The following is a 19,466-nucleotide window of genomic DNA, read 5'->3' on the forward strand; positions in this document are numbered from 1 at the left end:
ATACATGACCAAAACTGGTTCTTGCTTTAATAATCTAGTTGAACTTTAACGGATGGTGTATCTCAAAGCCTATTGCCAGGGCCTCAAAATGATGGAGTCAAGATACATAAAAGGATGGCGGGTGAGGGAGGAGTGATCTTCCCTCATGTACCAAAAAGACATTACCTGGTACCTACGTTCAGCAGACCCTGATTTCTTTCTTCTTTTTTTTTTTTTTTGTCTCTGAAAGCATAGCCTGAGAGGCAGCAGTACCTGTCTCAGGTGGTCTACTGTATCCCATTTTGGGAGAGGAAGTTAATGCTTTTGAAGGGTCTGCACCTTCAAATTCAGTTATCTGGTGCATTCTGGCTTTGTAACATCCAGTGTGGGATTTGATTTGCAGATCCCTATGCCAAGTCTTTCTGCATGTAACAGTAAGATTCTCATAAGGCATGGAGTTGCCTGGTTTTGTGTGCCTAGCCTTTATTTGGTCTTCTCCTGTGAAAAGCATACTAGTGGGTATTTTCTTTGTCGATTTTGTTATATTAATAGTTGGATACAGTTAGTGCTGCAGCTTGAATGTTGTCTTCTGGGAGAGTGATGGCAAAGAACTAGGATCATTTGTGTACATAAGATAGGAATGATTTGCTTTCAGTTCACCTCTGGATGCTTTTGGTTTTGTTTCTTAAGATAATGTACTTTTAAAAGTTAACAATTTTTCAGGAGGGAGCAGTGACTTTTTAACTCTTCAATCCACGTATCTGTGTGTTTGAGCATCAAGTGCTTTTACACCTTGTAATGCTTTTACGCTTTGTGCTCTGGATTTCAGTTGTACCTCTTGCAGTTCCAAACTACTTAAAGAACGGTTGCTCTGCGTATGAAGTTAAAACACCTTTGTCCTTGATCATTGTCTGAATAATGCCTCACTATTTTTCCTCTTCAGAAATATCAGCATGGATAAAAATGAGCTGGTGCAGAAGGCCAAGCTGGCTGAGCAGGCTGAAAGATATGATGACATGGCAAGTTGCATGAAATCTGTGACTGAGCAAGGAGCTGAGTTGTCCAACGAAGAGAGGAATCTTCTCTCTGTTGCCTATAAAAATGTTGTAGGAGCTCGTAGGTCATCTTGGAGAGTCGTCTCAAGTATTGAACAAAAGACGGAAGGCGCTGAGAAAAAACAGCAGATGGCTCGAGAATACAGAGAGAAAATTGAGACTGAGCTAAGAGACATCTGCAATGATGTGCTGGTGAGAAATAATGAAACTGTTGATCCATCTTTGCTTAGGGTTGCAGGGTAAATGGTGCTGGGCCCTCTGGGACTGCTTCTAGTCTGTAAAGCTGTGGTCTCCTGTGTTATTTCTAAAGGACAGCGTTTAAAAAATGTTTAAAGAAATTACTTTTCTCTCCCTCTAATGTATTGATTATTTATATACGAATCATAGTAGTTATAAATGCTAATGCATTTGGAGACGTGTTGAAACACCATGTAAAGTAATAGTTTTGAAAAATCAACCTATTTTTCTGAGGCTGAACTACATACAGATTTAGTTTGGGGTTTTCTCCTCTGTCATTCCCCCTCAATGCAGTATTTGTATTCAAATCACTTTGATTTCTGCAACTTTAATATGCTGCTGTAATTGTAAGAGGTAGTTCTTACTCTACGGAAATTGTGCCCCTCCCTGGGTAAGATGATGTAATGTTAGTTATGACTCAGCCATGCAGAAAATTGACTGCAGGAAGAGGCAGTAGAAATGCTGTAATACCCTCTTAAACTCAAAATTTTTAACGGCAAACTAAAAGGGTGTTTGTGTTAGGCATTTTCTGTGGCTTGTAGTTCTGTTAAAATGTGCATGTACCTGGCAGACAACCCTGTATTTTCGTTAAGAGTCTGGTTTATGAAATCCAAAGCCCTTCCAAAAGCATATTGCAGATTGCCAGGGGTTTTTTTCAACTGCATGTGCCTGTGCTGCTTCAGTGAGCACATGATTAACAGATGTCCAGGCCTGCAACCACCTGTGAGGTAGATACTACTGTCAGCAGTACAATTGTCCACTGGACTGTGGGCACTGCTGGTGTGTTATCCCATATGTGACAAGGGATCACATACCTGGAGGTGACAGAATGAAATGTGATAGGGAAGTGTTAAATAGCTAAGCATGCGCTTGAAGATCTCATGTCAAATGAAAATTAAGATCAATGAGTAGCATGACTTTTGCTTGCTGTGTAAGATAACTAAGCGAAAAAGGTGGTCATCACTTGTAGAAGACTGGTTCGCCAAGGGTGTGTAAAAGTCAGTGTGGATAACTCAGAGTTTTGGCTTCCAGTTCATGCTGGCTTCTATGGTTATTGTAACACACCCAGTTCCATGTTGTGTTATCTTGTGTAAAGATAACTCTTAAACTTCCACTGTGAAAATGGAAATGTCAAACTTACACATGGGAAAGATGGATTTACTAGTTCTTGGGTTAAGTGGTGGCTCATTTATTAAAGCCAGGGAAATAGGGATCCAAATCTGGCATTCTAATTTATTGCCATTTCTTCTTTTTTTTTATTTAATGGTCAATTGCTCAGGGGTGGATGCTTTCAGGTCAAAGTAATCTGAAATTCTTTGTAAACTATGTCTGGGTTTAAGAAGTCATTCTAATTAGGTCATTGGGCTTAGAAGCCCCCTTTTAGAAGAATTTAATGTTTGCAATTGAATTTTTTTTTCTGATAATGGAAACCAGATTGAAGTGAAATTTTACTGTGTGTGCAAAATACAAAAACTAAAACAAAGCCCGAGCATTTGAGTTTGCTACAGCAGCTGAATTATCTGGGAGGGAAGGAACACGGGTGGGGAGTCTTGTTAAATCTTCTGAATCTCAAGATGGACTTAAATTTCTCTTTGTGTTAATAAGAGTTACGTATATTATTCAGATAAATTCTTACTCTTTGCTTTGTTACTACTGTTAGGAAGCTAATGTCTTGCTCATCTTCAGTGTTGCCAGTCCAGTTGTTCTTAATAGATTAAGGAAAAATTACTGTCCAGAAGAAACAATGCCTTAGGCAGCGATTAGCAGTAATAAAACTACTTTTTTAGACTTGGGTTAAAAAAAAAACCAAACAACAAAACTTGTTTTATTGTTCAAGAGTTAGGATTTAAAAATGCTTTCAAACGGCAAGCACTACCTTTGACACTGAAGAATTAGATTTCTGTCTAAAAACATACTGTTGCTTTCTTTGTTGGAATGGCCTGTTGACTTACATTCCCACTCACCTAGAAACGTGACTGACACATTGCTTTATTTGACATCCACTTTGCTTTAACAGAGAGAAAAGAATTGTGGTGACAAATTTAGTTTTCTATGAACAGGAATCTTCACAATGCTACATGCAAACGTAGAACTAGAGGGTGATTTGTTTTTTGTGTTTTGGAGTGGTTTTTTTTTTCAGAAGCTTCTCTAATTTTTGCACAGTATAATCTAGACTATAACTGTTCACAGAAGTGAAAAGCAAGGCTTACCAAGTCTTGATTGCAGCAAAGTATGCCATTAGTAAGACCCGAAGTGTTAAACCTTCAAAGCTTTTGGTCGAGAGCCTTAGCAGTTACAGTGCAAAAGCAGCTCAAACTTACGTCATTTATTAAGACTGTGAATCTGTTTGAGCTGTTATGTCTTCAGTTGCCTGCTAGGCTCTTAAGTAATATTTAATACTCTGGGGTGTTATGTCACAGCTGAGCATGGAAGTCACTGGTGTCCTAACTAGAGTGTTGAAGGGAGGAATCCAACGAAGAGCATGTGTTTGTGACAAGCAGAATGTCGCCAAAGCTGGCTTCTTTGCAGCTTCTCGCTCTTCACTCATTTCTTGGAGACAAATTACTAGTGGATTGGAAGAAACAGCTCCTAATCCAGTAGATGCAGAGTATATTGAACTGTGTGTGGGTTCTGTTCCCAGCTCTTCCACTGACTTAGAGTGAGTAAGAGCAGTTAGTGCTGGACTTTTTTCTTGCTTCATAATTATTAGACTCAATGATAAAAATTACAGCAGTTATATGGGTCAGGTCCAACCATTTATTTTTCTCCTTTACACTGACGTTGCAGCAGGAAAAAAGCCAGCCATCCTTGCCACTTCCTCAGTCTTCCCTCACTTGAGCCTGCCGTGGAACATCTCTACAGCTCTACAAAGAGCTGAACCCATCTTCTTGTTTGCTGCAGCCTCAGAGTGCTGCTGTACAAAGAAGGGGCAGCTAAAATCTTCTGGTTCTGGCAGATACACACTGGGGTATATTCAGGTGTAACATAACCATCTCTAATTTGGAGTTGGTCTGGTAGCACTGATAAACTGCAGATAATTGTGACACATTCTGCATAGTACAAGTTCCTTGCACTGCACAAATAAAAACTGAATTTCCAAATTCTTCAAGAATAATTGGGGGGGGGGGGGAGTACAATGCCATACTCGAGCATCTGAAATGTACTTGAGTATTATAGAAAATTTCCAGCCTCAGAAGTTTTATATTCATACAGGAAATTAAGCTTTTTGTTAAGTACTTTTCCTCATGTTAGCTAAGTGTGTGCTTCACATCCTGTTTCACTTTCTATAGTAGAAGGGAGGGTCTGCCAAAAATGCCAGTATAATGATCTTTTATTTGTTGTTTCCATAATAAATATTGTTATTAACCTAACAGGTGTGGATTTTCTTCAAAAATGCTTTTTGCAGTTAATTTGCAACAGAGCTGTAACTGAAGTGGTTCAAATTAAATGTGTAGTAAGATTAACTTCTCGGCTAATGAGAATTCTGAAGTACAGAGAAGAAGGTGTGGAGAGATCTCCGAATGGCTTAACATCTGATTCTGCTTGCACATTAGAAGTTCTCAGGAGATCTGAACTGCTGGTAGCTTTCAGGCAGTCTCTGACATGAGCTAAATGTAAACTAATAATTTAAAGTACAACTGGCTATCTTCACTTCAGTATGAATGTAATTCTAGACAATTACACTCTCTTCCCTAGGTTGTTACATATGGCAGTAGTCCCCTGCAGATCTGTATGTGACACTTCCCATGTTCTTTCCCCATGCTCAGCCTTCTGGGGGATGTCTCTTTCTCCTCCAAGTTCCCTGTGCCCAGAGTCATATCTTAAGTAAATATCTTTGCTTACAGTGCCCAAGTGCTCTGTTTCAATGTTTCTCTTCCATTTTGGTTGTTCCCTTAAAGGTCTAGAGAGTTTCCTGAAACTTTATCTGCCTTTCAGCCTTCTACTATACAGCACTTTTTCCCCACTTCCTGCCAGAAAAGCTGCAGGTTAATGGTGCTGTTCAGGACCCACTCAATAAGATGAATTGTTGCTTTCTTTGCCACATTACTTCTTCCTAACTTCATGCTCAAGAAGCATAAAATAGTACTCCTTGTGTGCTTATCCCATTTAGATTTCTTCTTACAAGTGGTAATTGTTGGGAGGAGAGAAGATGCAGTAAAATCACAATTAAGTGACACTTGGTTTGTGATTCTTTAATATGTATATTGTTTGGGGGGAGTAGCAGAAGATTAGTGACCTGTCATGGGGCTGCAGTTCACTGGGGGGAAGGGAGGGTAATTCCATTCAGAATGCATCTAAATGGCTTTTTAAAGAACATACCACAGAATTAATGCCTATTACCATCAGACTGAAATCACTGTGGTACTATTTCCTAGTGCCTGCAAGCATTTAATAGGTTACTATGTTGACATCTATAAAACCTGTTTCTGCAGTAGTTCTCAATGACAGGGTTAGGAAGTTTAGTCCTCTCCTATATGAAGCCATATGCTTTTTGACATGCACATGCGTGAGGTATTTTTAAGGTCAATTGTATGCTCAGTGTGTCCTTCTGATGGTCAAAGGAGCACAGCTGATCTGTAGAGTGGTGCTAACAAGCAGATGAATATAGATGGCTTAGGAGCTTGGGTGACTGTACCATACAACCCTGTATGCTATGAAGATACCTGATACTAAGCAAAAAAAGTCAATGTTCTCACTGCAAATTGCTACCTTTAGTTCTGTGACTGCTTCAGGCTTGCTTAGTTTTGGCTGCATTTTGTTTCTGTCTTTGAGATCTGTGTCCTTTATTTGACGTTTTGGAAAAGAAGGGGAAGTGTTTGTAGAAGCTTCCCTTTACAGAATGTTGATCACAGAAGGGGGGTGGTTAATTTGTTGAAATATAGGAGCTAGGTGACCAGAATCCTTGGTTCAGAAAACTTAGTTCTTATTATTTTAAGCTGTTTTAGTCGAGTAATTTAGGTTGGAAGGGAGGTCATTTAGGTCAACTCTGCTTAGATCCAGTTAGATCACATTGCTTAAGGCCTTGTCAGTCAAATTTGGAGTATCTTCAAGGATGGAGATTCCACAACCTCTCTGGGTCACCCTGTCATAGTATTTGGTCATACTTATGGCTAAAAGGCGGGAGGGGGGGAAATAAATCCTTTTATGTAATCAGAACTTCTCCTGTTTCGACTTGTCTGCTGCCTGTGTTCATTTCACTGTAGACCTCTAGGAAGAGTCTGGCTCCATCTTTTCTAGAGCATTGAGATCTGCTGGTCTTCTTCAGGCTGAAGAAACCCACATCTCTCAGCCTTGCCTGCACACCAGGTGCTCCAGCCTCATAATCATGCTGGTGGCCTCCACTGGACTTGCTTGAGTATATCCATGTTTCTTATTCCATGGAGCCCAAACCTGGATGTAGAACTCAAGATGTCACCTCAAGTTGCTAAAATTTGTATTAAAATATGGTAACTGGTAATGTGCTAGTGATGTGTGTGAAAATATGCAAGTATCTCAGAGAAGAAATGCTTCTATGAACTTCTGTGTATCACAGAGCAAAATATAGCTGGCATTTACCAGCTTCCCAGGATGGTTATAATTTAAGCTTTTGATTAACTCTCCCAGTCTGGCTTTTTCAGTTAGGGTTTGGCTGGTATAATTGCTCTTATATATTGAAGGTAGGAGGCTGAGGCAATTTGCATCAACCTCATCATTTCACTTTGTTAATCCTTTAATCACTTCCCTGGTTGTGGCTTCACCCCTTCAGGGTTGGTGGCTATTCTGGCTGTTGGGTTTTTTCCTCTCTTTTTCCTGCAGTGAAAGCACTGCCTAAACTAGAGCAATTTTCCTAATTTTTTTTTTTTTAAACAAATGGTCCTTCTTTTGTTTGGGGTTTTTTTTTTTTTTTTCTTTCCTTACACAAATTAAGGTGTTGAAAAATAGTTGAATCTTGGAGAATTAGAACATCATTTGTGAATCCTTCAAATATGAGATGACTTGGGTTGGTTTTTATTTATTCTAGAATGTTCATGTAGTTGTAAACACATGAAACTTCAGGTCATGGTTGAAAGGATTTTAGATTCCAGCATATATAAGAAATTCATTGGTGGTTGGGCTGCATGAGCAAAGAAGAGCGAGTTCTTATTAATCTTAGCAAGAAGTTAATCTGTAATGTTGATATGTATTTAATGGACCCACTTAGCATAAAATCAGCTAAGGTGCTCTGCATAAGTGCGAAAAAAAATTTAAACATGCAGGTACCTCTGATACTTAGCTCTGCACATGTGTGTGTGTACACATACATACAGGTATCTATATCCTTTTGCATTTATTGGAAATCCAAAAAATCTCTACTATAACCAATAGTCTGATGTATTAATTTCACTTGGTGTTTGATGTTTAATAATAGGCTTTGATTTAAAGAAAAAGAAAGTACATAGTGCTTATGCTGTTCAAAAGTATCCAAGTAACAACTTGCTTTATCTGACAACCACCTTTGGTGTTCAAGTGCTTTATGCACTTACTGCGGACATGCAGTTCTAAGCAGCAAAATAAATCTGATCAGTTTAGTCACCTGTGACAGATACTCGCCTCCTTCTTCTGAGCTCTTGGAAGCAAGGACCTCATTGTGCGCACTTGTAATTTTGTGGAGCCACTAAGTGTGTTTGTTACACTTGTTGGTTACTTACAAGGCTGAGTAGAAAGGCTGCATTGTTAAGGTACCAGCTTTTACTGTGCCTGTGAAAGCCATAAGTGGTAGAAATACGAAATTTAGGATCTGAGCAGAGTTACTGCATTATCTCTGTACATCTTTATAAACAGATGCCACCCTATTGCTGGTTTTATCTGGAAACTTCTGTCTCGTTACCATACACTTGACAGAAGTACATGTTTCTGAAACAGGTTCTCAAATGTTTTACTTATTCTTTGCTGTAGGCAGACACAGTGGCTCCTGGCTCCAAACCTGAAGTTGGTTGTGCATTCAGGCAGTACTTGACTACCATTTTGAAACAGTTTGAGAAAGCTTCTGCTATTAAAGTTGATTAAAGAGCATTGATTGTGATTATTTCTTAAACTTACTTTTTACTGAATGTCAGCTCTTATGTAGTTGCTTATTTTTCTTGAAATATGTCAGAAGGTTGGCAGTGCCTCTTCTAATGAGAAGTAATAATCGATCATGCTGCTGCTGAGATGAACAGGGAATTCTTAATTGTTTTAATCGGATCTAATGCAGCTCAAATGAGCAGAGAGCAGCTGTGGGTTGTTGGTGGTTTTTGTTGTTTGCTTTTTTTCTGGATGTTGCTACCATTTGTGATTATGTGGGTAACAAAATATTTAACAACAGGAATCTGACCTGTAACTGATTGTATTCGCCTAGTGCAGAATAGGCTTACATTGAGAAGTGGCATTTTTGCTGATGAAATGCTTTTATTGATACTGTATACTGTGATGAACTCCTAATACATACATAGTCTTACTTCATGAGGTTTCAGATCTGCTCAAGAATGCAAGCTGCTAAAGATAAATGGTTCCTACTTCTGTTTCTTATCAAGGATTAAAAGAATTACATCATGTTCATGAGGGTTTCTTGTAGTAGTTCTTCAGAGACCAAAACTGTAGAGTCTTAAGACAGCTCGAACATGCTACGCTTTGGCCACAATAGCTATCACTGACACTTACTTACCTGTCTAGCAGAAATTCTCATCCAGCTCAGTTGGTTTCAATTTTGTAGTATCTCAGGTTTCTCAGAACATGTTCCGTTTCTTCAGAGAATAATGACCATTGCATTTGGCACCATTTTATTTTGTTGCATATCCCCAGTATTCAGAAAACAGATTACTGAGGTGTTGCAAAAAAGCCCCAGGTAAAAATTGCATAGAATGGTTTGGGTTGGAAGGGACCTTACAGATCATCTAATTCCAACCACCAAGCGTATTGGCTTTGATCCTTAGTGGAGTTGTTTTGTATATTGATGTCTGTAGCAATACCTCAACAAATACTTTAATACTAATTATTTTTCTGTTAAGTGTCTTACTGGGTGCTGCCTTTTGTATGAGTTCTCTCAGAGCTGGTAATTAAACTGGAGAAGTGGTTTTGCCTGTGCTTCAGAATTTGGTTCCTTTGCTGTCCATGTGTATGTTAAGCGGACTTCAGTAAAAACTTGCAGTGATTCACATGAAGGACCTCAAAAGTCTTTTGAATAATCTTCAAGAGTATATCCTGATACTACACATTTGCTTCCCTTGCTGTAATTGCGAAATAGAAAGCAAAGTGATAGAAAGAACAATCTAGTAAAGGGCATAATAAGTCTTAAGTTGGAGAGGGTAAATCTGCAATGAGAGGAGACACCCATATGGCTGTAAAAGTGTGAACTGAGGTGCTGCTCCTCACTGCCTCAGTTCCCATCCTTTTCTTTTTATGTGCACTGGTGGTGTGTCCATCCATTGGTGCCATACCTTCCCTCTAAGCACCCTGTAGGCATTTTAGTGCAAACACCTGACTTAGCTCTATCCCCAGCATATGTGACAGCATCAAGATGATTTTACAGGGTATCTTACTCCATGTTTTCCCTCGCCTGCCCGTATGTGGCTTTCGTTCTCTTTTCTAAAGCAACACTTCAGACTGTTTTAGTAGTATTTTCTTGTAAAAGCTAAAATTTCTTGCCGTTCTTTCTGGTTTACAGTATTCCCTCTTCTCTAAGTCCTTTAGTTGTTTGTTGGTTTATTCAGTTGCCCTCTTAATACTCAAGCCTCTTTTCCTCCATTTTTTCCCCCTTTCTAGATCTTTGCCAGATTGACTACAGCAGAACTGCTGATCAAGTGTACCTTTTTCCTGCTCTTACCAATCCTGCATGTCCCATCTCCCACTGTCCCAATTGAATTCCTCCCTGCCCCCTGAAGGTTCATTGTTCCAAATTCTGAATTCTTTCACTGCTGAGGCTCATCATTCTCAGCTCATCTCTTCCCGCCTTCTCACCTTTTTTCAAACAACTTCTGCTGTCTGTGTGAGTGGGCAGCCAATTTGATGGGAAGAAAGAATAACTGGTACTGAGAACAGGCAGCAGGCTTGTTTCCTCCTTCAGTAGATGATATACCAGAGATCTCTCCAGTGCCACAGCAGCCATTAGGAGTTGACAGATTTTCTTGTATTCCTGTTCTAGTGAGCAAATTAGTACATAGAAATCTGTAGCTAACATCAAACAAGAGGCTTTGTTTTTGGCTGGAGTAGAAGGCTGACAGTGGAACAGTCCTTTTGGTTTTCCCCCAAGAGCGTTGGAGGTCACCCATGAGGCAGCAGTTGCAAAGCCCTTATCCCAAGCTCGGGGTAGAACTGTAATCAGAGGCAGCATAATGACTGTCTTAAAACAGCCTGGGTTTGGGAAGGGGTTATCTAAAAATATTCCCTCCAACAATTCATATGGGCATGTGTAAATTAAACTTCTACAGGCTGCAAATGGCTTGGTTAAACCCTTTGTAGTGTGTGTGCCAATCTTGCAGTGCAGCTAATTGCACGTGTTGCATCATAACCTGAATAACTTTCCAAACTCTGGTGCTGAGGCAGAAAACAATGCATGGAAAACAACTTGCTAGCTTTTTATGGGAATGGTAGGTGTCTTGAACTTGTCTGACCCAGGTGGCCTGCTTTCCTAACTCTGTCTTTTAATAGAGTTCTGTAGAAGAATAGCTTAACAGAAGTGTGCTACAGTTACTGTGCTGGTTGGTCAGTGGTTCCACTTGAAAGCAAGGTATTACGTAGCTCTTCCCACAAAGTACATTCCTGAAAACCTGGTCCGAATCAATATTTTTAATGTCTACCTAAGTACCTGATGCTTTATATGTGTAATTCTTTCTAAATACAAAATGTGCAGCAGGGAGTCAGAAAACAGCAAGTCAACATAGTAATGGTAGTCTGGATAGTTCTGTGTGTCCTGCCATAAAGAAGGGGTTGTTACCCTAGGAGCAAGAGAAGAGCACGAGAGGAGCTTCACACTCTCTGGTTTGCATTTGATAACTGCAAGTTGGTATCCATCTGGAAAGCTGAATCTTAAGATACAATAGACTGTAATCTTACTGCTTGTTCTAACACAGTGCTTCAGCTAGGTACCTTTTTTAAATACCCATCACATCTTTCTTACTTTTCTTTCCCTCCTTCCCTGCTAACCTTTTCCTTCAGTAGACAACAAAGTAAACAGCTACCTGGATGGTGCAGAAGTCAAGCAGGGGCTTTAGATTCCTTTTCAGAAATAGTACTGAAACTCTTCCAATAATCTGAAGTTACCTGGTAGTCTTCATTCTAAAAGAAATGCTGCCTTGAGTACCAGTGCTTTTATAAGCTACAGTGTTTGGTATTTTTTTATGAAACGGAGAAGTAAATTTAAGACAAAATGAACACCTCGTGTGCAAGTAGTCGGGTGTCTTCAGCTTCTTCTCCACGGTGTGTTGCGGGTATTAAGAGTATTATATTGATGTAAGGGGAGTTTGGACAATGTGTGGAATGTGGACAAGAAGCCTGTTGACGGTTGCTACCTCAGGCTCAGGAAGTCCCTAGGCATTAATGGAGGCTAATGGAAGCATGGCACTTTCTTGGTTTATGTATTTTTCTAATGGGATCCTCTTTTGGGCAGTGTTGCAGGTAGATCACTAGACAGAACATTCCTGTCAGACAGTACGATCCTTCTTGTGTCCTTGTAATGTCTTGGAGAAAGATGCTTACATCAGGAAAACATTAGGCCATTGTCAGTGTGAAAGAGGTTTCAGGCTGAGCTCAAAAAGATACACTGTTTCATTCAAATGTTACATGGATTTAAAAAACTAAAGAGTTCTGCCATGTCGTCTTCATCCCTATGCCATGTTCCACAGATGGATGACAAGTGAATTAAAGTTCAGCTAATATCCCTGTGTAATTTATCTTCAAAACTAGAAATAATGTCTTAACTATGTCAGGTGTCTTTCGATCCTGCATGAAAACAAAAGGCCTAATGCTTATCAGTGTATTTTTTTGTAATTTTGCCATTCTTCAGTTTGGCTCTTCTTGCAAGAGCAGTATCTTTTTGTTTCTCAAATAGTGCTTGAGTTTTTACATATTTAGAACCAGAGTTTCTTGTTCTCTGTACTTTATGTATTACCTGTTCATTTACAACTGTGGGGTTTTGGTTTGGGGTGGTGGGTTTTTTTTGTTTTTGTTTTTGGGGTTTTTTTTGTTTGGTTTTTTTTTGTGGTTTTTTTTTTTTTTGTTTGTTTGTTTTGGTTTGGTTTTTTTAGAATCTGGTGATTTTAGTCTCCTGTTTGTCAGGAGGGAAATATTTTAAATAGAAAATAGAGCTGTTGATGCCATCCTCAAGTGCATTAAATTATCTAAAGTTCCCAGGCTGTACTGAGACTGAGCCTTTAATAAAGGAAAATACACACAGATCTATAAGCAACAAGGAAAGACTGAGGCATTGATTTTAATGCTCTTATGATGAATTTGGGAATAGTCTTCTGACCCACACAAGTAATTTTCCCAAGATGTAAGCAAATGCTTTAAAAAGAAGGGTAGTTTTAGGATTCAAGTGTCAGGAAAGGACTATTCAAGTCTTCATGGGCTGGCTTCCTGTCTTCAACTGCAGTTCTCGCCACAACTTGACAAACTGAAGCATGTCTGCTTGCAGTAAGCAGCAGGCAGACTTTTTGTAGAGGGTTGGGTGTTGGGTTTTTTGTTACACAGAATTACTACTTGTTACGCATCCTTCCCACTTCTGAGTCTTGGTAACTCTTACTGTCTTATGGACTTTATGTTGCAAAACCACAGGAACAAGCCCATGGGGCCTTTTGTCACAATGGGCTCATAGTGTGTTGTGCTTCATGTTGCTGTCTGTTGACTTTGTCCTGCTCTGGCAAAAGAAGTTGTGTAAGAGCGAAGAACGTAAATCTCTTTCCAACTTAGTGTTTAAAATAAGCTAGAATTGAGTTCACCAGTACAATAGTAAAGTTGTGTGCATGCAGCCTCTGTTATGTCTTTGGAGACAAAGACTTTCCTCTCGTGCATGCTTGCTGGAGGTGGGGGAATGTACTAAATCAGAAATTCCTTGTCTATGGTATGTGCGAGCATGGTGTTGCAAAAGCCGACATCTTCATGGCTTGAATGTGCTGTCTCTCGCAGTCCAGAGTACCAGAAAGCTGTTGTCATAGGTGTAATCACAATTGCATATGTGAAGTGTTGAAGCGTGATCTTTTAATGGCCAGCGTACTAGTAAGAGTTGAGATTCAAATTTATTACAGGCATGCTTTGGTTGATTTGGTTTTGTTGGGTTTTTTGTTTTTTAAGTGATAATCTTCTATTAAGTCGTTCTGGAAAGACTGTGTATGACTTTGCTATGAAAAGTATTAGAAGCACTTGTACAAGCTGTTCCAGGTTTTGGCTGAAAAATGCTCTAAGATGCCACTGCATCTGCCTACTTGACTACAATGCTATGGTTTGTTTCACAGCAGTTAGGCTCTTACTATCAAATTAAAAGCTCTGACAATTATGGCTGAGTAGTTGTGAGATTTGAGGGGCCAGGAGTGGTGTTCTGGTTTTGTTTAAAAAGCTCTTTGTACCAGATTCTGATGAAGGCACTGTAATGAACTGCCCATCAAGTTGTAGTTAGTGCAGATTGGTATGTTTCAGAAACAGATGGGAATTTTGCACAATAGCAGCAATGTCGTCAGAGAGCCTGAGGCCTTAACTACATGCCTTGTAGCCATAATACACCTGTGCTGTGTGGACTTCAATTGTCAGGGTGTTGTGTGTATTGCAGTGGTGTGGATCATCTGACAGACTTAGTCATTGCACATCAGCTTATTGGTCTGCTCTCGGACCAGCTGTTAGCACTTCAGTGGCCTATACGGGGATCACCTCCATACTGATAAACACTGGCATATGAACTGGTAAAGAAGAGAAGGTAGGCATGTATTGTGGTGCTGTTCAAACAGTCTTGTCTCTGTTTCTTCTGCTTTGGACAAACAGAACCCATCAATAGGACTTAAGATATTCCTCCGTGTGGGGAAAAAAGTAATACATCCTTCAGAGAAGCCTTCCAGTTAAATCTGTTAGAAAAGGGTGAAAGGCAGATAAACAGTATTCCCCATAAGCAGTTGTGTTAGCAGGTAACAAAGTGATAGATTGGTTATACCTGTTGTTACGCCTAACACTTTATCTCCTGTAGCTGAACTCTATGTCAGTAGTCTTACTGGTCTCATGTGTATGGCTTTCTGTAGCCACACCACCTCCATGCACATTGGTGCTTTCACAGCCACGCTCTAGGATAAATCAGTGTATTCAGAATCTTCAGGCTGACTTTAAAGGAGTGTTTCATATTTGCTTATGCCAGTAAAAGAAAATAGAACCTGAAATAAAAAGACTGGTACAGATGGGAAGAACTGAATATATAGTACCAGATAAATAACAGGGGAGAGATCTCCTAGCAGGTTTTATTGTTGCTCTTGATGAAGTATTTGGCATAAATAAAATTCTCCCAAAAATGTGGCCTACCACTCCTACGTATTGTGTGTATGGAATAGAGTCTTTCATCCAGATACTAGGAAGCTATTAGTGCAGTCTCAGAGTCAGAGCTTCTTTGCATGGGCTATATTCTGTGAATTGCTGTTTAAAGGGATTCTCTTAGTTTAGTCTGTTAAATGTGATGTAGGTTTAAAATTTTTTTCAATACACGGTTTACGCGCTGTCCACTGCTGTTGCTCTGTTACCATCTCTCTGATTAGGAAGACTCTCAATTTTCCTTGAAGAGGAAAGTCTTTCCTCTTTGTCTGCTGGTTCAGTTAGGTGCCTGCAGATAAATTTTCCTCATCTGTGACCTAAGTGAAGTCTGGCAGTATGGTCGCTGCTGTAGGCGTGAGCAGAACTGTACTTTTTGATTGAACAGCCTTCTATAGGGATGATGAACAATTCAATTTTTAGAATCACTGAAACTGTTTTGGTCTGACTAGTAAATGGAGGGTACAGAAGGAGGACAGCTCCCTGTGTGCCACAAGGGTGGGTGCAGACTGGCACGCCTGACCTAACTGCAGTCCTACAGAGGAAATCTAATGAGGAGTCTTATTCTCTGTAACTGGTAACCTTCAGTTGTCACTGAAGTCAGAGCTTTTTGGCACTCATGAAAAATGTCATAGCTGTGAATCTTGAAGTTCTCTAATGGTGAGACCTGAGTGTGTAAGTAGCTACAGAGAGCTGAAGTGCTGACCCATATACCTCATGGCCTTCTGCTTTGTTCCAGCCATGCTGGGGCAGAGGTAGTTCTGAACCCTTCTCCTCACATGGTGGTATGCCCTCCAGAAGGGTGCCTTTGGCATGAGGCAGCTCGGCAGCCCATTTGGCTGGCTCCATAAAAATACTTCTGCCACCTTGTTTTGTGTTCCCTTTGTGCCAAAGGATTGTCTCTGCTGTCATTCGGATGAGAAGCAAGGACACACAGTATTTTTTGGTGTCTCCCTGCGTGGTAGTAAAATGAAGCTGTATACCAATCCCCACCATACTGGAAATACCTAATATTAAGGATAATTGAATAAATACCTTCTTTTAAGTTGAAACCAATGAAGTAAGTCCACTAACAGGTTTTATCTCAATGGAGCATAGACATAGCTGAATCTTGGCTGACTTTGCTTTGTGTCAGCTGGATTTCTTCGTTACCCTGTCTGCTAAGATGGAAACGAGAGAGCGCTGCTATAATGGGTCACTTCATTTTGAGGGGTTTCACACAAGTTTGAGTCTACCAAGCTAAATATTCACAATTTATATAAATGAATTAGCAGTTCTGTAACGGGGGAGGAGGGGACACAAACAACCCAAAGCCACCCAAACTTGTTTATCTGTTCTTTCTGTGAATTAGTCTTCCGTAGCTTTATGTCAGTTGGCCTGTTGAGCAAAGCAGGTACCATGGGTGCCTGTGTCACAGTACACTGGTTACAGCCTACTATATTCAGGCCGTGCCTATCCTACAAGTATGTTATGCAAGATCCTTGCTTAACCCAGAGGGTGCTGTCTAGAGTGAAGTACTGTAAAGCAGCCATCATTCTGTGGGTTGGAACTGAATTAGAATTGTCCATTTCTGTGGTGTCGTTGGAAATACGAGCTAAAACCAGTGAGACAAAACCAAAATATCAGTCATCTAATTTACAGGGGGAAAAAAAGACACACAAAATTCTTATTAAAATATCTTTTAATGAATTACGTGCTACATAGTCTTCGCGAAGTACATGTAACAGCTTCTGATTTCGAGTATTCAAGCACTTCTGTACTTTTTCTGGCTTTTAAATAACTGGCTTTTCTTTCAAAGTCTGACTTTAAGTACTCAATATCAAGAAATTTGACAAGCCTGTGCCTTAATTTGACTAAATGTGTTGGAGCTAGTGATTTCTTATTTTTTTTTCCTTTTTTCTTTTCATCATAATAAAACCCTTGCTAAATTATACAACTGCCTCAGCTGGAAACTTATGATGTTAATTTAATAAGCAGTTAGAATAATCTAGAAAAACTTGGTGTTAAGTGGCAGCCCACAGGGAGGATTTGGTGGAGTGACTCCAGAGAGCTGCCTTTGCTTTGGAAGATGTAGGGAACACCTGTTAAGGCAGCACAGAAAGTCACAGAGAGAATCCTTCTCAGTGCTAGAGAGCTGCCTGTCAGATTGTCAGCTGTCTGGAAATACAAGAATCCAGGTTCATCTTGCAGTTTCTTGCTGGCAGTGCCAGTACAGTATTCCAGTTAATGGGAACTAGGTTAATGAGGCTTATTTAGTGCCTGTGTATGTAAGATACTTGGGTCTCCGATTTGGCAGCTGATACTTCAAATCCTTGTATTATCTGTGGATGCAGACTTTCTTCCATTGTATACCTTCTGCCCAGACTTTTTGGATTACCTTATTTTTATTAAGGTGCGGTATAACAGCTTATAGAAAGTCATCCTTCAGTCATGCAAGAGTCATCTGCTACATTAGCACAGCCTTCTCCCCATCAAGTCACAGCATACAGCATTCCTTTTTGTACCTAGAACTGCAATCCAGAACACGTTCTCCGTAGCTGAATTCACTATGTAGGATGCAAAGAAAATAGACAAAAAGTAAAGCTGTCCTGACTTTGAAATAGATTGTAATATAATTGAATTGTTGGTTCAGCATGATGCAAAAGTATGTTTGATCAAAACAGTGTGTTCTTTGTTTCTCTTTTAGTCTCTGTTGGAAAAGTTCTTGATCCCTAATGCTTCGCAAGCAGAAAGCAAAGTTTTCTATTTGAAAATGAAAGGAGACTACTACCGTTACTTGGCTGAGGTTGCTGCTGGAGATGACAAGAAAGGTATTGTATGTCAGCTTGTGGCTGAATCTTACCAAATTAGATTGCTTTTGGTGGGGCAGTGACATGACTCTTATCTTAGAATTATTCTGATTTGGATGTAAATTTCTTTAGTAACAGGCTTTCTGTTTGCTAAAGAAAAATCATAGGTCGTTGCCTTTCAGATGAGTTCTGAAAGTTCCCATGTACCTGCCATATGAAGCAGTGAACAAATGTTCAGTCATGAAACCTTGAAATCAACTCTTAACTTACGCATGCATGCATGCATGTTTATGCATCTTCAGCCTGGCTGAGTGTTGGTTTTTACCTCTTTGTAGGGGGTCAGTCTTGTATCTTTTTAAAGCTTTGTTTGTGCCATTTCTCCTGCATCTCTACAAAATACAGAAAGTTTGCACAGGTTCAGGAATCAAAGAGACTAGAAACTACCTGGAGCAAAAAAAGGAGTGATAAAACTGATCTTATTTTTAGGAACATTTCTTCCATAACTGTGGTAATTTAACATCCAGATGGTTTTTATTTCCTCAAATTTCTTGTATCTTCATATAAACAGTTTGTAGTAATTGCAGGTAAGTTGTCTTCATCTAAATATAGTTAGAGACGTTAATACAAGGCATTTAATGTATCAGGTGGCTTAACTGATGTATGTGAAGAGACACCCTAACAACATGTTGGCTCCACACAGAGTCATCTTCAGTTCAGAATGGTACATAATGTTTAGATACAGCTTGTTGCAGACCGTGCAAATCTGTTTCCTGGAGTCAGTTTATGACTGGTGGCAGCATGTCCTTAAGATCAGCACACTTCAGCACAGAGCCCCATCTGGTAACTTCCGCTGGCTGTTTTCTTGCAGACTCCGGTTAGTCTGCGCTCAGTCTGCGGACATAGGGGATGCTTGGGATGTGCAAACAATCTGAGTGCATGGACTTGGGAACCTCAGGGATTACTGGAGAACTGCTCAGCTGTGTGGCTGATGCTTGGTGGAACTCTGCCCTCCTGTAATACTTGCCAGGTTCTTCGTGGTGCTGTTGAACATGTGGTGCCCCTGTGGCCTTGTGCAGCACAAGCTAATAAGCTCTCCCAGTGTGATGTAGAAAGACATCTGCATGACTTGACGGAAACAGAAGTGAAACAGACTTTAAAACGTGTCTACTCTAGCTTTGTGGTATATGTGTTATATCCACGTTACAGAAGGTAGCCCAGTTTCCCTGGCATGCTGGATAATAGGGAGTTGCATAAAGGTGCTAAGCCTTGGCATAGCAGAGCTTGATTTGACTTCTAGTGCTTCTTGAATGCAAACTGACTCAGTCTTGGTGACTGCAGAATTGCAGGTGTAACCAGTACTTTATATCTGTTCCTGTACAGAGAGTAATTGTATTTTCCCTTTAGTAATCTATTCACATGTATAGAAGGTACAATATTTTGAATCCCAGAGGTTTTTTTTCTGTTGAGGATTAAGTTGCAGGCTCTAAAATTAGACTGCGAAAATCTTTGTTTAAAGTGCTTTGGAAGTTCATTTTTAAACCAGTCTCTTGGCCAAGCAGCTTTTACTGGGTTTCCAGGTGAAGAAAATGTTTTTGAAAGCCCATCTAGCTGATAGTTACTGTGGCTCCTAAACTTGAGGAATTTTTTATTCTCTTCCTCCCCGCAAGTGTTTCATGTCACAGGCTTTTCCTGTATGCTGTCTGTGACCTTGAAGAGCAGTTGATAATTATTGTTTAGGAAATAATGGCCATTTTGTTGGATAGTATTCTTTCAGCCTTTTGCAGTAAATACAGCAACAGTATAAAGCTCCCAGCTCTAGGAATGAGAATTTTATCTTCATAAACCAGCTTGTTTATGTTGTCAACTGGTGTTTTCTTACAGCAGTCTAGAGGGCAGGAATGTCAAACAGGTA

At 39.9% G+C, this 19,466-nt stretch overlaps 1 protein-coding gene across 1 annotated transcript; it reads left to right on the forward strand.

The window, feature by feature from the left end:
- The first annotated feature begins 925 nt into the window (after window positions 1-925).
- LOC104401060 (14-3-3 protein zeta-like) lies at window positions 926-17,773 on the forward strand. Its single transcript, XM_010021648.1, has 2 exons — window positions 926-1,226; window positions 17,452-17,773. Exons 1-2 carry the CDS (start codon window positions 933-935, stop codon window positions 17,635-17,637), a joined length of 480 nt encoding a protein of 159 aa, XP_010019950.1. The 5' UTR covers window positions 926-932; the 3' UTR covers window positions 17,638-17,773.
- The last annotated feature ends 1,693 nt before the right edge of the window (window positions 17,774-19,466 follow it).

Source organism: Nestor notabilis, unplaced genomic scaffold (assembly GCF_000696875.1).
Source record: "Nestor notabilis isolate BGI_N333 unplaced genomic scaffold, ASM69687v1 Scaffold34089, whole genome shotgun sequence".
NCBI classification, from domain to species: Eukaryota; Metazoa; Chordata; class Aves; order Psittaciformes; family Psittacidae; genus Nestor; species Nestor notabilis.

Bases quoted from the DNA above. Each gene is read 5' to 3' on its own strand.
- LOC104401060 (XM_010021648.1), top strand. From the start codon at position 933: ATGGATAAAAATGAGCTGGTGCAGAAGGCCAAGCTGGCTGAGCAGGCT. The intron at 1,227-17,451 runs GTGAGAAATAAT...TTTCTCTTTTAG, and splicing joins ACATCTGCAATGATGTGCTG to TCTCTGTTGGAAAAGTTCTT.